This window comes from Talpa europaea, assembly GCF_964194135.1.
Source record: "Talpa europaea genome assembly, chromosome: 1".
Classification (NCBI taxonomy): Eukaryota; Metazoa; Chordata; class Mammalia; order Eulipotyphla; family Talpidae; genus Talpa; species Talpa europaea.
The window spans coordinates 149,824,804-149,843,475 of NC_140073.1; the positions used below are offsets into that span (position 1 = coordinate 149,824,804).

The window sequence follows — 18,672 nt, forward strand, 5'->3', positions numbered from 1 at the left end:
AGTAAGAAATTGTGTTAGTTCGTGATAGTTCAGTATCTGAAATGTTAAATTTGTAGTATCTATGAGGCATCCAGATGGATTCATCCAACAGGCAGTTGGATTAATGAGTTTAAAGCTCAGGAGAATGGTCCAGGCTTCTGATAAACTATTTAGAAATCTCTAACAATCAGACAATTGCTGGTTGAATCCGAAAGGATAAAAATCACAGAAAGAATATATCTAGAATGAGAAAAACAGGGGCTAAGCCTAGTACCTGGGTTAATTACATGCTAATTCCTAGCATGTAAGTAATGTGTGGAGGAGAAAAGATCTGCATGACATGGCAATGGTATTAGACATAGAATACCACACAGGAAGATAGATCATCACTCTTAGGCTATGAGCCTAAGAAGATACAAATCATTAGATTACTAATTGATTACTAATTGAAGATACAAATCAAAAAGTAATCAAATAGTTGTCGAATGAGTCTTCTAAATTTGCCAGTGAAAAGGTGCCTTGTGATTGTAACAGGTTTAGTGATTGCTGTGAAGTATATCATTGTGGAGTGCACTGAATAAAAGGTGAGAAATTAAGCAGTGAAGGTGTGGTGCTTTTTGTAAGAAGTTTTCTTGACAAACCCTAGAAAACTCTTCTAAAGAAGACTCAAGATTCATTGGGTTTCTTCTCTTCTAAAGAGAGAACGATTTCCCCTGCTCCTAACCTAAACATCTTAGAAAAGGGAGCCGGTGTGATCTCTATCCCTATTATATATATATATGTGTGTGTAAAAGATTTATTTATTTATACAAGAACCAGGATACAGGCCAGATGATGCACGGGAGGGTGAGAGGATTCACCAGAGACAGAGCGGGGAACAGAACAGGCAGACTGACAAAATACACTGCTGAGGGGAGCAGCGGGTGAGACAGGAGAGGTCTGCTGCACCATGTGGGTTACTCCGAGGCCGGCTGGGATCAAACCTGCACTGCAGAGGCTGCGGACAGCTTCACAGTAAGGCGCTCAACCACCTGTGCCACCAGGGGAGGCCCCCTATTATATTTTTAAGTGTTGCAATATCTAACACAAATCTAAATTTCTCAACTTATATTGAAAGTATTTTAGGAAATCATTCTTTAATTTATTAAAGGTATCTGGGAAGGATGTTTGACCTTTTTTTTCATGGAATATAATTCTGATTAATACGCAGAATCGACAGAGGAGCTGAAAGCCCGCAGCCACAGCACGGAACCGATACCAAAGTTGGACAGCAAAGAGAGAGGGTATCATGGGGCGTCTTCCTCCAGAGAGCCTATTAAAGCTCAGGAATGGGACGGAACACCTGGGCCACCTGTCGTCACCAGTAGGCTGGGAAGATGCTCTGTGAGCCCCACCTTGTTAGCAGGAAACCACAGCTCAGGTAAGGAAGGTACCAATCTTCCAGAAGGCGATTCTCCATGTGTCTCCTGAGACTGCCTTCATACAGTTCTCTGAGAGAGCAAATAATAACCACTTGTCTGCCTCTGCTCGGAGGGACAGCGGAGGTAGTTCTTTACACACAGGGCTGTAAGGATTCGCTGTCACACACCAGGGGGCATTGCTCACACAGGCAGTGGCCACGGAAGGGGACATCTGGTCCAGTGTGGCAGCCCTGACAATAACTGAAAATGTCCTGTACTAAATTCCTCCAGAAACATCTAGAGGAACTGACAAAGTGAAACCAGACAAACCCTAAAATATGACTGCAGAATTGGAACTACTAGCGGCAGCTCTCCTGCCTGCCAGTAATTATGCAGACACCTCTTTTTCTCCTTTTCCTAATAAAACTGTCCTTTTAAAAAGTAAAAAAAAAAAATGAATTGAAAGTACTAGAAGGGAGGGGACTCAGTGGTCTATGGGAAAGGGATAATGGGCTTTGGTGGTGGTTGTGGTGCCATGACATACATCTGTGGAGGGGAGAACCGATTCCCCTATATCAAATACATTTGTAAACCCTCATTAACTCAAAAAATAGATAAATAAATGCATACATACATCATACCACTTAGAGGGGGAAACATTTGGAGTTCTCATCTAAAGCAGTTTTAATTCATGAAGCTTAAATGATTTAGAGTTTATTCTCTAAAAGTATTTTAGGCAACTGAGAGCAAATGAGCAGATAGTAAAACTGAGGATAAAATTGTAACAAAGATGATCTGAATGGAGAGTGGATGTGACGGCCCCTTCAGTTGTGAGCTGAAGGCAGTAACTGGACATTGGGTACGGTAGCAAATCTCCAAATCTAAGTGAAAAGAGTTAGACAATTTCGATCTACTACACCTTTAAATTACACAAGTTGAAATTAAAATCTGCAATGAGATTTTGCATTGTTAACAGATAAATATTATTAAACAACAACTTTTAAAAGCAGCATCTGTTTGCTTTGAACTGACTCATCTACATGATGGACTCACAGAGAGCTGTCAATTGAAATAAACAACAAATAATCAAGCAACCTCCTGTAGGCTTCAGGTTTCTATTCTTTAAGGGCTCTGAAGAAAAGACCAATCCTTTAATGTTCTTTTCAACTCTGATACTCATTGTGGAAAGCAATTTACATGAATTTAGCCTGTGGTCTCCTGACAGTCAGGCTCAAGTTAAAATTGGAACAGGATGAATGGTCTCTATATTTGGGAAGGGAGGTTTCTAGAACAGTACCCAGGCAGAGGCAGGGCAATACATTCCCCGTATTGAAAATCTGACTTAGAACTTTCATAATGGAGCCACATCGTGTAGCGTACAGATAAACAATTTAACAGCATGAGTTCAAATCTGGGAGAAGGAACATTATGTGAATTTAGCAGAAATGTTAAACTACATTATTGAGAGTAAAGTATAAATAACCATAGGTATACAAGAATAGACACCTGCACATTTTATCAAAAAGAAAAAGAAATATAGGAAACAGATGATAATTTTTAAGGAAAAAAGCCACTTTCAAAAAATTTTGATATTATTTAATTGGAACTTATGATTAGGTCAGCATTATTATTCCTATTTTTAAGATTATCTAAATGTGTTCCAGTTCTATAAAAAAACACAACAACAAAAACAACCCCAAACCAATGTCTTATGCCTATTTGCCTAGAGATATGAAAATTCCTGAGTATTTATTAGGTAGCAGTCATAGTTCCAGGGACCTGAACTCATATTAGTGAACAAGACATTGTCTCATTTAAGCTTCAAGGTCAAGTGAAAGACAGATAAATATATCATTGCAATACAATTATGTATTGTATTATGTGTTGTAGACACATAATGTGCGAAACAGAAGTGAAATCAATTCATTTTTCCTCTTTATGATTTTGGCAAGGGTAATCAGGGATTTTACAGTTAAAATGATTTCTGGAGGAGATGGCCTTTGAGCTAGAGTTCGAGACATTCAGAGCTGCTCAGCAGGAATAGGACAAAGAAGAAGGAAGTCCTCCTCCTGGATGAACTCCTTGAAAGCTCTGGGGTGGAAGCCATGGTGTTTGATGTGAAGAGTAGGGGTAGTTTGACTGATGCGACCGCAAACAGGTTGGAACGAAATGACAAGAATCTTGAATGTCTTGATTATTAAATGGAAACACTCTCAGTCACAGAATAGCAGTTCATGGTCTCTATTTCAGTAATAATAGCCAGTGTTAATCCCATAACATGCAACTCTGGAGGCAGGGAGCTGCAGGTGCTTGGGGATGTTAATGACCCAGGAACTTTCTATCCTTTGAACTCTCTTCTGTTGCTGCCCTTGACAATGTTTTCCTAATTGTGAACTGACTAGGACAGTTCTGGGCTTCATTTTTCATTTTCTGGGCTTCTCTTTTCATCTGATTGTTCAGAATTAGGAAATAGGTCCTCTGGGTCCATCACTGCATGAAGGGGAGTAGGATTTTCATGCATCTATAGGGAGTTAAATCAAGGGGTTTTTCCCATAAGCCCAAAAATGAACCCACCAGACTATTCAGAAGAATAGGAGGGACGATGTTGCTAAGCAATGATTAGCGTCTGCTGTCATGGCTAGGTTTCAAAATTATATGGAAGATACTCTGTCATCATTTCGATATTTTCAAAGATAAGTATATGGTGAGTCAGTTTTCATTGTGAAAGATCAAGTGATTACTCTTAAAATCTGAAGCAAGGCTGACTGGTCATTTATTAAGTTAGAGATGTGGAGCAAGAAGAGAGGGAAGTCAGCAATTAAATTTTGACTGTGCTCAGTTGGAAGTGCTTTAGAAAATCCATGTGAGAAGCTGGTAGACCACTAGATACATAATTCTGGAGCTAAAAGACTTAAGTGGAATTTACTCAAGTCTGGAGACCTTTGGAGTGGCTAGAACCATAAGACTCGATGATTCTAACCAGAAGACTAGATGATAGGAGAACAGCCAACAGAGATGAGGAGGAAACTGAGACTGGACTTTGGGAAATTCAACATTATCAGAGTGAGAAGTGAAGAACAACTGTGAAATAAATAGAAAGGAAACAATTAGATGCCATACATTAAATTTTTACTGAATAATTAGTAAATTGCATAAAATGGGTAAACTGTGATGTGTTATTGACATTTTGATATGACTCTTCCAAGAAACTGGGAATGTGAACAGAATTTATAACATAATTTCACTTTCTCCCACTGCAAACGCTGGAAGCATCTTTGTTGCTTGTGGCATCTACAATCTGCTCTCCTCAGTCTTTCAGCTCTGTTTGTAGAGCAGTAAATTGTCTACTGACAGAAGAAATGACATGAGTTCTTTTAGTGCCTCCCATCTCCATCTTAGATTATGAAGGAGGTAAATAAAGGTGGAAGAAAATAAAGGTTCTTTTTCATTTTTTGATAAAGAAATGTTCATTGATACCAAAAGAATTCTAAAATGTAGGGTCACATATATAATGTCAATGCAAGATAGAGTTTCTTATGTGAAAGTGAAACACCATTGACATGAACACTCAAAAAAGGCCATTACAATTACTTAAACCTCTAGAAGAAGTCAACGCCTACAAAATATATTACTGCAATTCTTACAAAATCTATCCTACTACTTTTGAGGGAAAAGAACAGAAAAGGGAAAATGTTTATGTTGTTGGTTTGTATTTTTCTGAAAAGAAAGAACCAAAAATGCACCAATTCTATACTAGAAAATGCCAGCATTCCACTAGTAAGCAGTTATAAAAGAGGACTATGCAAGATATAATATCACCTTTGGTGTTTTAAGCAAAGAGCTCCTGGAGAAATATGCATCGATAGATGGTCTTCAGCCACAATAGCACAGGGAGTTTTTGGGACTTGCTGCTTTGAAACAGAAGAGAATGAGTCACTGTTTACTCTTTCTCCTTCTTCTTTTCACACATCCTCTTCATATTGTTTCCTCTCTCGTAGGCCACTGTGCTGCTGGTCACCTAACAGAAAACAGAAGCACTAGAACTTCATTTATAATCCCCCTCCCTGCAGCTCAGGGACCTGGTCTCTCTTCTCTCTTCTTTCTCTCTCTCTCACACTCACACTCACACACACACACACATACACACACACACTGCTACCAGTCACAGACCGTTGCTTTACCAAAAGTAGTTTAGCCACTTGAAATGGTTGTTCTTAACAGCTCTTTTGAGGAATGGAGGAATCGCTCAAGTAAAGCAAAGGAACATGTCAGGAGATCTCAATTCTAATCTCAATTCTAATGAACATCGCCACTGGTTGCTGTGCTACTTTATTAAAGCCACGGTTGTTTAGTAAGTCAGAGATTCCCCAGAGGGTGATTCTAGGAGGCGGTGGAGGACTGCTATCCAAATGCTCTTGAAAATAATGGGAAAAGGGGGAAATTATGCAAGCGAGTATGGTATTAACAAAAATTCTGATTTCAATCACTGAGTCAATCAGCAAATCATTTCAAAGCAACTTGCATCCAACTGTAATGGCTTCTGAGAGACAAACACACACTACAGGCTATTTAAAACAAAGTCTCTGCAGCTCACAGATCTGACTATGCTGCTGTATGACACAGAACTACTGATAGTAAATTAATTAATTACAATGAAATGTATTATTTTCTTTACTATCTACTATTTACTAAACATTAAAAATCACTCAGAGAACAGAAAATGAGTGCAGGGTAGAAGCTAAAGGAGGCCTAGTGGGAAGCATGGAGTCTGAAACCAAGATTTCATCAGCCCTTTGAAAAATCATTCTTATTTTTAATTGAGTAGAACTATAGAGAGCTTCCCGCATGAGATAGAGAAGGTGAACAAAGGCTGAACAGCGGTGGAACCTTTCCTGACTTGGTTTTGCAGACCAGCAAGTATAAACTTGAAAGGCCTGGGCTTCACCCTGTCAATGGAAATCACTATAAAAAAAGCTCATTTCTGTGTACAACCTGGTGTGTTTCTGTGTCCTGACAAGGTCCACCATGGGCTGCAAATTGACTTTCCTAGAAGACAGACAGGTACTAGGAGCAAGTAAATTAGGAAAGAAACCTCCTTCAAAACTGTTGAGGAGGTGTGATCCTATACCTCTGAATCAAATACAATGTTGTAAACCAATATGCCACAATAAAAAATAAGAAACCACCTTCACTTGCATATCACATACATAGATATGTTCTTCACTCCCATGAAGAAAATATTCTCCCTACTTTTCATGAACCTTGAAGCCCCTTTGGGCTAAGTGAGATAGTTCTACATTTGTTAGAAAAACAGGTATTGAGAAATATTTCTCCATTGCAAAGAAAATCTGTTCAAACTGCCGAACACCAGGACTGAATAATGAAAATACAGGTGAAAACAGGAGCACCCCAAGGGGAATGCCCGGCTGATGCCCACTATGGGGTATCACACCCCAAGGGCTGGATTTAATTGCTGTTATGTGAATTCTCCTGATTTTTAAATACAGATCATTTTTCAGAAAACATTGATGCAAATCATTTACTTCCTCCACCTGGGTGAGACCTGTGGTTGCCAGTTTGCATTTTCTGGCTTGTAAGATCAAGGGACTGCTCCTCCCTGGGGTGTAGAGTTGAGCCTGGAGTGCAGAGAGCTTAGGTTATAGCAGAAGCCAGGAGTCCTTTACTAGAAGCTACAGCTCCTGGAGTGCAACATGTTAAGAGCAGGGGTGAGGATTAGAGAGACAGACAGAACTTTCCTTCAATATTGAGAAAAGGCATGATTTCTTAACTCTGGAAGAGAACAGAGGGTTGGCATTCCGTGGATGGTAAGAACCAGGAGCGATTCTGCCTCCGTGTCCTGGTGGAGTGATGAGACTTCTGACTGGGAGAGAGGACAGGTGGCGACAAGTCTGTGTGGGGCTTCAGGGAGGCTGGACTTTATGCTTCATGGTTCTATGTTCACAGTATAGAGTTCTGTACTTTATGGGGGTCCTCATGCTTGTCAAACAATCTCCCCTGTGACAGTCAGTGTAGTCTAAGACTGGAAGGGCCATCTGGTATACCTGCTCTGCTGACCCGATCTGGGACTTTTCATTCCCATTGCACTGAAGCTTTTAACTCTCACTTTCAGGCATGAGGCCATCCCATATAAGAGGAACCCCATGTCCATAAGTTTAGAGAAATGGAAAGCACTGACTTTTGTTTTCATTTGAAGAAAACAAATATGCCACCTCATGTACCTCATGTTTGTAGAAGAAATTTTATACTAATTAAGCATGCAGGAGTAAAGTATAGCACAGTGGTTGTGCATTGAGATGTGGGCATCCAACAGATCAGGGTTGAAACCCCAGTTCTGATTTGTTACAACACTGAACATGTCCTTCCTCTCTCTGAGTTTCAGCCTTAGAGGTGGATATAATAGTACCTCACACATAGATGCCACAGGGAAGGAAAGTTGGTGTTGAATGACATAACATATTAACACACTTAGCGCAGGGTCTGGGGCACAATTAGTAGTAAGTGCACACTGGACATTACAGTGGTTTCAAACGCCTTCCCAGGTATCTTTGCAGGAGAGCCGAGGAAACTCACTGATCTGGAGTGACAAAGGGAAGTTTCCTGAAAGTAGTGGCATTTGAGCTGGGACTTGAGCTAAGCAGAAGTTAGACAGAGAAGGTAGCAAGAAAGGTGCAGGAAGAGGAGTCCTGGGGGTAGAGAGGGCCCTGGGGATGCAGCGGGTCCAGGGCAGAGGGCCCTGGGTGGAGAGGACTCTTAAAGACACTTGCAACTCTAACTCATAGTCTAATCCAGTCTTTGAGGATTAGGGAGATCACAAAGGGGTGAGGGCGTTATCCAAAGGCCCAAGATTGGACACCCGGGAAGGAATTCCAGCTGGGTAGGCACCTCTTAGTAGAAGCAGCAGAAAACTAGTTCTCAGGAAAATGAACTACAATTGGCTCTAAAAGTGTCAGCTTTGAAAGCTGAAGTTATATCCATTGATTTGAAAGAAAGGTGCTTCCCTCTTCAAAACCCGGGGATGTATTTACTGTAGTTGATAATGCCAGAATGCCTGGCTACCTTCGCTGACACCCCTACTGGCACCCAAAATCCAGCATCATTCTTGAATCAGCCTTCCTACCCCCGAGGAGACCTGTGTGCACAGACGCGGGCAGTGAGAGCAGGAGGGCCACGGAGAGCTGGGTGGCGAGGCTGGAACTCCTGGCAAACCATAATAGATCTGTGTCAATTTCTTATTTCTAATACAGACAAGCCCTGATTTACAAAACTGTTAGTAAATTAATAATTTGGTGATAATGTCTCATGTAACACTGCTTTGCCCGAGTTTATCTTTACAGAAAAGATAAAGGGAATCTCAGTGTCAGTCATTATGAGGATTAAATTTGGAAAATGCCTAGAAATACAATGCTTATAAAAGCAAGAAGGCCAAAGTTTTTTCTGTTCCCATTCAATTCTACTGGGAAGGTCTCTGACATTCCCCCCAGACCAGGACGGAATACTTCCTTTAGAAAGCTCTACTTTTATTTCTCTGAGGGCAACTCAGCAACCACCATAGAAAGCTTTGTTCCACGATGCAGTGTCTAACAAACTCTGTGACTACTATGAGTGCAGCGGTCTGTTCCATTTATTTGTGGATTTTTCAACAAAAATTTTAGGCCAATGAGGCAGCTAGTTTTTTAATTCTCTTGAAGCCAAATTTGTGAAATTTAGAGAAAGGATCAGATACAGACATCACGACTTGGACACTACATTGACACAGTTAATGAAAATGATCCTAATGTCTCACAATATTTCTGTTCTACTCAATAGCAGTAAATGGGCTAGAAAACCACTATGGCAGGGGTGTGGGAATCATGCGAAAATATCAGTATCTGTAAACAGGCACATTTTCTTTCATAAATACCAGGACTGACATTCACTCACCAAGCCATCCAGCCAGTGATTTCCTTTGTGCCAATTTTTGATTTTGTCCCTGTTCTGGGCAGGGACTGGGGTGCAAGGTCAACAGGGGTGACCCTGCACACCCAGAGCTCAGGGTCTCACTGGAACATGGAAAATAAGCAAAAGATTCTTATAAATGTTGTGAATTTATAAGAATCATAACATCATGTTCTATGATGGGCACCGTCACGAGATTTATTCTCTGGCTCACAGGCAGGTAATTACGAGGGATTTCCTGGAGAAAGTCATCTTAAATTCAGCACTGGCGTGAGCAGTATGAGCCCTACGAAGAAGAGCCATGGAGTGCTCCCAGCTCGCGAAGTATGGATGAGAAATAGTCCCTTCTAGGCCCTGAATAGTAGCAGGTGTTTCAAGATAGCTACATAATCCCCAGTGATATCCTTGGCCCTTCCTTCCCTTACTGCACGGGGCTCCTTGGGGACACTGTGTCTGCAATAGTGACCCAGCTCCTCCCTCTCCGTGCAGCTTTACCCTTTGTAATATGCTCTCATAGCTCCTGATTAAGAGGTCAGGCCGGTCCCCTCCGCCCTAAATTGGGTGTCTTGCATGGACTCAGAGAATGAGATGGGAACGACTAGGCCCATTGTGCCTCCAGAAACCAGGATGTCACCGCTTATTCTTCTCCGACCAACTCTACCACCACCACAGAGACAGGCTTGACCTTGCCTGTTGGAGGACCGAGTACGAGCAGAGGAAAGCCCTGACTATCAGCCCCCAAACCAACCCGTGAGAGAGCATAGCAGGAACTAGCAGATGCACCTGCTCAGCCCCCAGGAGACATAGAGGTGTGAGTGTGTCACTGACACCACAAGGCCACCAGGACACCTGTAGATCCGTGAACAAAATGAAGAGTGTTTGAAGACACAGAGTTTGGGCAAAGTATGCGTGTGAGGCTCTGAGATAGCACCAGGCTCGGTCTGAACTTTCTAATTTTCCCTCAAACGAAAATAAGGCTAGTATGACGATGGCATAGATAGAGAATGCTGACTGAAAAAAGTCAAAATAAGAAGTGAAAATGCGCTCTCCACTCTTTGGCTTCCCCATCCCTCTTCTCCAAGTGTCCTTTCAGCTGTCATAGTTTCCCAGCCTGGGGCCTGTGTGTGGGTTACTCTTCTTGGAGCACAGGGAAGCTGCCCAGTCTGGTGGCCCCGTGCCTGTCTGTCCCTGGGCCTTCCTGTGGGATGTTCCTCACTCCTGAGCTGGCTCCTCCTGGGCCCAGCAGCTTTGGCTGCAGCCTCCACAAACCCCCAGGCTGTTGTTCTGCAGTTGCTGGGGATGCTCTTCGCAGCTGCTCCTTCCCGCTGGGTGCTGGGGACATCAGCATATCCTGCTGAGGTTCTGCTCGCTATTTTCACGCTCTAGACTTTAAGTCTCCCTTTATGAATTCAAGTAGTAAACACATAACCAAACTCTCATTTGGAGTCTTTGGAGAGGATGTAAGTCATATCCCCAGTAGCTCTACTTTTATTTCTCTAAGGGCAACTGTGACTAACGCCTGCTAGGATTTGAGCTCACCAGAGACATTGTTTTGCTTGGATTTCTCCTGATACCATTGATAAAGCTTTGAGAAACAACCAGAAAAAGAGAACTTGGAGTGAATTAACCGTTTTAAATAGGCAATGTGTGTCTCATAGGGTTGGAATGTAAACAAACAGGGTATAAGTTTCGCAAGGCTAATTGCAAAATGCTAGAAGGTAATTAGGCTCAAGTTCCAAGGCAGAAGCTCTACCACAGAAGCAGAACTTGCAAAGAAAGGGCTCAAAATGAATTTCTGGCATCCTTAACTGAACTCTCATCTCTAGCCTAAGAAAGTGGTTCGAGGCTGTGAGGGTAGACTAGATGTAGAGAGACATAAGACAAGACTTACAGGTGACAGGAAGCCACTCATGGATTTTAAACTCAGGGACCAGATTTACACAGTCAGCTCTTGGATGTTATCATCCTAGACCAAGGGCAACAGCATCACGAAGACAGATATGCTGCTCCAAATAACCTGCGTCTTAAATCTAGAAAACAGATTTTCTGTTTCCTCCACCCTCTGGACTATCGATTTCTTGGGTCCTATCACTGAGAATGTTTACAACCGACTGTGCCAAGGGAGCTAAATGTTAATTCTCAAGCACCTGAGCAACCATGTCATACGCGTTGGGTTCACACCCCCCCCATACAACATTATGTTCCCTTGTTTTTCTTGGTTCAGTCACTGACTCATTCAGCAGCCCTATGAGGACATGTGTCTCACGGATAACCCAGTGTGAGGTGGTGAGAGCTGACTTCTGCCCTCAGGGAGCGTGTGTTCACATTGCTGGGCAGATTTTACACAGCGAGAGGGCACTAGTGTCCCTGGTTCAGTCAGACAGGCACTGGACTTGGTTCTGTGATAATTTTGTCAGTTTTTTTTCTAAACCACTTCTATCACTATTTGCATTTTTAAAACAACATTGTTGGTTAACATTTTGGGAGCTCTGTGTAGTCAAGGGATTTAATAATATTAACTGATAGATCTATTAATCAAGGCTATCATATGAATGAATTATATGTGTTTGCATATATATACATCTATATGTGTATATATGTACATATAACCACTAGGGTGGCTTGAGTCTTATGTGGTCAGATTTGCAAAGTCAGCTAATGTGTTATCATGTACTATATATGACTATATAGGTGAATGTGTACACACATACACACACACACACAGATTCCCTTAAGTTTGATTTCTACTACAATATGCATAGATCACAATGTTGTGTACGATACAGAGACTCTGAATGCTGGTGGGAAAAAATACAACTTGATAGTAATTTCATTCTTGTTAGGGAAATTCTGAAATTCTAACTACTTTGCTTGATTCTACTGGGATAAAACGGTTAGCTGCACTAACAATTTAGATAAGCAGAAGGTGTCTTGCTTGCCTCTCGATGAGCCCTGTTGGAGAAGCCGAGAATGATATGTGGCTGGAGTTGTGGACGCAGTGCCAGCTCGTGTCTCTCCTGGCAGGGAACACAGCCCCACCTGTGCCCTCGCGCCAAGGAACTGACACTTTGCTCCTAGTTGGCAGTAGTTGACTTTCTCTGGAAGACCCTGTGGGAACACTGCACCAACAGCATTCACAGACTGTCCTTTATTTTTCTGTGAAAAGCCATAGAAGACACTATAATAAAGAGAAGTTTCTGTTTGACTTATGCTGGGTATTTACAGACTCTGGAAGCTTTGTAAACCCACCAGAACGGCCATCAACTCAGATTTGCACTGCCATCTACTGTCCAATAGAGGTACTGCGGTTTTCCCTTTGCTGATCAATATATCTGCATTTTTGCTGGAAAAGTTGGAAAGGTGAAGGAATGGAGATATTTGTATTGCTGAGAAATTATTGCTGAGAAATATGCACATAGTCTGTTTTTTTCATTGGGTTCATTTTAAAAATATATGGTTTAAAATTACTCATTCAGTATATCATATGAGTTTTATCAGGAACCAGTTATGATGTTTCTCTGGGGAAATACAGTGGGGAATAAGGACTTACATCAAATACAGTTTAGTAAAGGAGAAAATGGAAGGAGGAAAAGGGAGAAACCCACACTACAGGAAGCGTGGAGAGGCATGATTAAAGCTGTAAGAGAAGGCACAGAACTTGAGGAGCGGTGAATGTTCTGTAGCAGGGCGAGACAGCAGGTGACAATGTTAATGTAAGCTGGACCCAGAGCACCATCTAAGGGACAGTTTAGGCTTGATTGTGTTTGAAGGAAGAGCTGGAGGTACCTTCAAAGGATCAAATTAGCTAATATTTCATGTGATATTATATTCTGGTAACTTTGGTAAACTCTACATTTATCATCTTGTTTCATTCTTACAATACTTTCACCAAGTAGGTGCATTTTTTCCTCCCATTTTACCTGGAAACAAACAGAAGCTTCTAGAAGCCCAGCAGATTGTCCACATCATTCTGCAAAAAGAGGAAGGTGGGTCTCTCTGGTTTGAGTAACATGTCTGCCCTGAATCAAACAGCAAAGCCAGTGCCGTGGGCCTGAGTCATGTGATCACTTCTGGAACTGGAGGCGGGTCGGCCACTTCTGTGGAACCAGGGAAACCGAGATTACGGTGATATGGTTCACCAGAGGAAATTCAAATTTTTAGTAAACACACACACACACACACACACACAAGCAAAAATGACGTGATCATGTCCCCTCCTCAATTTTATTTTTTAAATACGTTTTTGTGGTTGTGAGACATCCACTATCAAAGCTCTTACCAAATTTTTAGCAAAGAGCGTACATGCATTATGCCTCATTCTGTCACCATTCTTGTGAAAATAAAGCACAAAAAAAACATGCTAGAAAGGAAGAGCAAAATCAGCAACCTTAGTAAACTAGTCCATGGTCAAGCCAGAGTACTTTTGAGGACTTTTCCATTATCCCAGCAGACCTTATTTTCAAACACTAAAGACTCTATGATGGAAACAGGGAGCTTCCTTCTTTACATAAAAGAGCAAGGGCCCGGAGAATTGGATGGGTTTCCTTATTTAAGGAGTTAGCTTGGATTTTGGTAAAGCTTGATCTCTGTCTTAGAGATATCAGCATCTATATTTGAAAGTGACTGATTAAATCAGACTCTGACAGGAAACCCAGCAGCTGGAATTAATCCATAGGCACATCATGTAATATAAAAGACTTTTGATTTTTGTCATTCATGAGATAATCTCTTCAACATAAGCTTGAAGAGCACCCAGTGAAGGCAGATTATTTGCCACCCCTTTCTAGGAAATATTATATTGACTTTTCTCAGTCCGTGTCACCAAATGTGCCAACACAGTAATGGGCCACATGGGAATATTGACTCATCATGAAAATATCTCAACAGGATGATAATGGACTTTCCCCCCATTAGATTATTTAATTAATGGTATTTCTCTAGAGTGTGCAAGGATTTAGGCTTCCTGAGAAGCAAGTTTTACTTTAAGTTACAGTGATAATTTGTCACCATCTGCTATGCATGTTTAAACACCTTCCAAGTGGGGTGGAGGTGGGGAGACACTAGAATCACCTGCATGCCACTGAGGGAGAGCTGCTGAACCCCTTGTCTCCTCTGCAATGGCCCTAGAAGGTCACGTCTCCTTCAGTGAGCATCGCTACCTGAGGAAGTGGGGGAGCCAGGCTGCCCATCCCTGCCTGGAAACCTGTCCTGTTTCCTTCATTGCCTTGATTGGCTTTGGAAGTTGTAGTGCCCTTTTCTAGGTTAATTTGAGCATCTCCAGTGAAAACAAAATACATATTAATGGAAATGTACTATGTGGTCCATACGCATGAATGTTCAAAACCACAGCAGGCAGTGCAAACACTACATAAAGCTGAGACTGTTCAGAAGGGGCATCAGGACTCTAGACGGTAGATCCCATCTTGGAAAGTGGTCTCAGCGGATGAGATGTGGTGTGATGAATGTCCCCACTGCCAGCACCTTGAGGTGAAGGACAGATGTGGAGGTCCTCAACATGGAGCTGGAGGTGGGGGGGGGCAGGTCGTGTTTAGGGAGCAGGGAGCAGTGGAAAAAACAGCTGGGATGGCCAGCAGTGCCAGTTCACAGGAACTTTTGATGATTAGTCAAGTGACTTTAAAGGTTTAAATGTTCCATATTAGATATAGAGTAATTGGAAACTTTGAACAAGGTGGATAGGCAATCTAAAAGTAAATTAGGAAGCATCCAAGTTAATTTTGTGTAGAGAGAATATGGGGGCCAAGAGGAGTTTTCTCTGTGCAAGTATTTTATCAGTATAAATATATACATTCTAATCACATACACACACACATTGTGATATACATTTTGACCCCAGTTGTTGAATATCAGAATTAGTATAGCATCAGCAAGTTGAGATAAATACAGAAGTGTTTGCAAAGAGAGAAGAAATTTACCAACAGGATTCATTTCATAAAGAGAGGAAAAGAAAGATTAAACTGAACTTTATTGTGAACTTTGTCTTGAGCTTAAAAAACCGTAAAGCCTGTAACTTAAGAATCTAGGAAAACAGAAGTTATATTCCTGCTCTATATTGAAAAATCAGAAGGAGGAGCCAGGATGTGCTAGAGAAGGTTTAACCTGGCTTCATTCATCAGGCGATGAGGTGGCCCTGCGCCCAGAGGAGTTGGAACTGCAAACCAAAGAGGAGCAGCCAGGACAGAGCAACCTCCCTGTGACTCAGAGGGGAGATTCTGTGAGACCTGGGATGCAGATGTCCTGAGGGAGAAGGTGTAGGGGGCTAAGGCAAGAGCCAGAGACAAAGCAGACAGAACAGAGGGAGAAGTGATAGCTGTGAATGTCATTCTTGGAAATGGGAGACATTTCTGGAAGGAGAGAGTGAATTAATTACATGAACTGTAGAATGGGGCATTCAGATCAGAGTTTCCATGCAAGCATTGTGCAGGCGTGTGTGGACACATGACTTTGTGTGTGTGTGTGTGTGTGTGTGTAGGGGAGGTGCAAGGCAACGTTGTTGAAAGCACTTGGTAGCTGCTAGAATTTTCTCAGAGCTTTCCATGATGCTTTGACTCATCTTAGCTATCAGTAACTCATCGATTTCCCCACTACTCTGTGTAGGGGATGTATCATTTTTGCGATTTTTGTATAGTATATAAGCAATGAGGTCAATGAAAAAATATATTCTGAAATAATTTTGAATTCTGGTGGGTTGGAAAAGAAATTAAGTATCCAGGGCCCTCCATACTCCTGATTTGTCACCTATGCAACAAAATAAGCATGTGTTAATTATTTCAGCTTCTCTCCTGCCCAGCTTTATCTGGCTTCCCCAGAACATGGGGAGATTCTCTGGTTAAGTGTGTGGCAGCCTGTACTGCTTCTTTATAATGCGCAAGTTTTCAGGTTGAATGTCGGTCTCCCCTGAAAAGACATGACCTTATTAACTATGGAAACCTCCACATTTCTCAATCACCCGCTCCATAGCTAACGTAGTGCTTTGCATTTCTCCTTGAGAGATGTTTGTTGGAGAAACAAAGGACATATGAGCTCTTTATATCTTATTATCAGTAACTAAAATATTGACCTACCAAAACCTGTTGATTGTCCCAAATATTCTTCTCCCACCAGTAATTCCACTGGTGCTATGAGAGGCTTTATCACAACTGCATCTTCATAAATGAATGCATCAAATGAAACTTTGTTGTTTAATGTCTGTGGTCCTGGGAAGATCCTTAAGGACAATTTAGATATTGGTCAACACTTTCTATCCAGTCCCTGGCACACAGAAATCACATTGGTTGCTGAAAATGAAAAAAATGATTATATTCATTTTTTGGAAATAAATGAAACTTAAAGAAATTTAAAAAATATATAAGGTCATACAATCCAAAGCCTGTATATTGCCTTTTATTTCCCCTCCCAAAGCAGAAGCACAAAATGATCACTTTTTATTTGCCAAAAAAGAGGTGTTCAGCATTCTTTAAGGGAGGGAATTGAATATGGAGGTGAGACGTTGACTAATGGTGCAGGCAGGAGCTCGGAAGGCAGCTGCCTATGACTGCGTGTGAATGGTGCACGCTGGTCTTGTTCGTGTGTGTGGTGAGGGAATGACTGAGGGAAATTGGTAGAGGTTGAGAAGTCCAAAGCTGGTCGTGGAAGCACAGCTGACACAGAAGTGGCGTCACGATGGTCTTCCCACCCACTGTGAGCTGCACATTTTTTTCCTTCTGGCAGAACTGACCTCAGGGTATCACTGCTCAGTAACTTTGTGATTAGATAATGTCACTTGAAGCTTGTTGTTCAATGAGTTTCATTTTTAAGTCAAGAGGATAAACAAAGGCATTTTGAGAAGCCTCTGTTTATTTGCTATGTAGTCAGCCTTCCTGGGCCTCAGGTTTCTCAATCAGTAAATTGGGGGCATTTGTAGCTAATTCTTCAACTCTAAACAGTGTTTTTAGCATTGGGGACAATTTAACTGCAGCCACAATGAGGCTGGAATAGAACAAGCATCCAGAAACTAATGACTAACATAAAATTGGTGATAAAAGTATAGAAGTCAATTTCTGCTTTTATGAATCCTTTTCCTCCTCTTTATCAAATATCTTGAAATATATTTGAAAAGTCCACACCATAAATTTTGTGCTTCCCAGTCCCAGATTCTAATCTGCAAAGTACCCTGTGAAAGGACTTGGTCACTCACATACATAAATACACACACACACCACTCACTCACACATGCAAATACATATAGTGCAGATTACTAAAACAGGGGAAGAGTAGATGAATGCTTTTTAACTTTGAAAAATATTATGAAAGGTTGCAAAAAAGTTCTTAAAAGATGATTATGATCTTTAAAATGGATCAAGATAAATCAGAAATTTTTCACTGAAAATATAAGTATCACAGATCTGATGATAAATTTTAAAATTAGAAAGAATGGAAGATAGAAAGAAGAGTAGGAGTAAGGTAGGGAAAGAGGAAAAAAGGAGGGAGAGGGGTTTGGAGAGGCTGGGACACAGGAGACCCAAGGTCCTAAACTGAAAATTAAGCCCCAGAAACAGTCATGTCGTCTGTCACTTGCTTTCTCCCTCAGCGGGGTGCTTTTACTCCAATAGCCACCATACAGACTAACCCTAAATCTGGTAAAATGTGCAAGAGAGCGAGACCTGTGCTTCTGTGATTTGTTCTTTACCCCCAGGATCTGATCAAGGCAAATCAAGCCCCTTTGAGGGTCTGTTTCCATAAGATCCCTTCAACACCTGCCAACTATTAACAAACAGGAGGTACATTGGTGTGATCAAAGGTCACACGCTTGTGAGCTGTGCCCGCCGTGTTTCATGAGTTAGGTCGCTTTGGTTACTTATATTCCACATGAGCGAAACCACCAGGTCTTTCACTTTCTGGCTATTTCTCATGGAATAATCACCATGGAAGGGAGAGAGGCTAAAGGGGCTGCTGTGACTGTGGAAAGGCACTGGATGTCGGTGGTGGAGGAGATTTGGCAAACATACCTGAGTGTGAAGCTGTAGTTCGGAAATGTATACGTTACTGTAAACCAATGATAAATCAGTAAATCTTATTTACGAAAAACTCACGGCTTATCTGACACATTGAAAATAATAAGAACATGTACAAGTGTCTTCTTAGCTCTTCTGTGCATTTTTTTTTAAATTAGATTGTTTACTTTGTTTTTGTTGCATCCTGTAGGGTGGATGGGTGGTGGGAATGTTAAGGGGACTACACCTGACAGGAGAAATCATTGTACAAAAATGAACAGTGATGTAAAAGACAGAAAGAAATATTAAAAATAAGAAGGGCCTCCCTGGAGGCGCAGGGGTCAAAG

General features: G+C 41.5%; 1 protein-coding gene across 1 annotated transcript in view; it reads left to right on the forward strand.

Moving 5' to 3' along the window:
• NYAP2 (neuronal tyrosine-phosphorylated phosphoinositide-3-kinase adaptor 2) overlaps positions 1 to 18,672 on the forward strand; it is a gene marked incomplete at both ends in the record, with an annotated part of 236,682 nt that overhangs the window by 179,735 nt on the left and 38,275 nt on the right. The window contains one exon of the mRNA XM_084239825.1: positions 1,190 to 1,399. Coding sequence (XP_084095951.1) covers positions 1,190 to 1,399 — 210 coding nt within the window. The remainder of the gene's footprint in view (positions 1 to 1,189; positions 1,400 to 18,672) is intronic.